General features: G+C 37.7%; 1 protein-coding gene across 1 annotated transcript; it reads left to right on the top strand.

The window, feature by feature from the left end:
- Positions 1–157: 157 nt before the first annotated feature.
- Positions 158–567, top strand: LOC107581127 (mitochondrial import inner membrane translocase subunit tim16-like; the record flags this gene model as incomplete). Its single annotated transcript, XM_016266685.1, has 2 exons — positions 158–396; positions 502–567. Coding segments are annotated over exons 1-2 (237 nt in total), but the record flags the coding sequence as incomplete, so codon positions are not given.
- Between the last annotated feature and the right edge of the window lie 64 nt (positions 568–631).

The following is a 631-nucleotide window of genomic DNA, read 5'->3' as shown; positions in this document are numbered from 1 at the left end:
AGAGAAAGGAAACATTTAAATCGCATCATATGACCCCTTTAACATCTCCATAAAATAACCACCAAATCTAATAATAATGTAATTGTAATTATTGTAAATCTTCTATTTTTCTCATTTTGGGAGTCTTAGGAGAATATGACAGCATTGCACTGTCTTAAAGCTCAAATGTCTTTACATGACAGATGTTAATGGTCACCAGTATGAGGAATACTCTGTATGTGAAATATGACTGTAGTGGGTTGTGTGAATGTGAATGCAGCCAGTCAGGCGGCTGCTGAGGCTCGGGGTCGAGCGGGCAGACAGTCTGCGGCTGCGTCTAGTTTCACAGGAATGACTTTACAAGAAGCCCAACAGATACTGAACATCTCCACATTAACACCAGAGGAGATTCAGAAGGTGAGAGTCTGTTGTAACAGTCTGCAACATGCATCAACATTACATTATTCTCTCTCTCTCTAACAAAATATGTTTTAATTCTGTATGCTTTCATTTTCTCCTCAGAATTATGAGCATTTATTTAAAGTCAATGACAAAACTGCTGGCGGTTCTTTCTATATACAGTCAAAGGTAAGCAGTGAGTCAATCAGAATGGTCGTTTTTGTTGCTTCCAGAGAAAAGTTTTTTTTTTTTT

The sequence above is a fragment of the Sinocyclocheilus grahami genome, unplaced genomic scaffold (genome assembly GCF_001515645.1).
Source record: "Sinocyclocheilus grahami isolate Dianchi unplaced genomic scaffold, SAMN03320097.WGS_v1.1 scaffold79222.1, whole genome shotgun sequence".
NCBI lineage: Eukaryota > Metazoa > Chordata > Actinopteri > Cypriniformes > Cyprinidae > Sinocyclocheilus > Sinocyclocheilus grahami.
The sequence above is the reverse complement of the archived record's forward strand: the minus strand, read 5'-3'. Positions and strand labels throughout refer to the sequence as shown.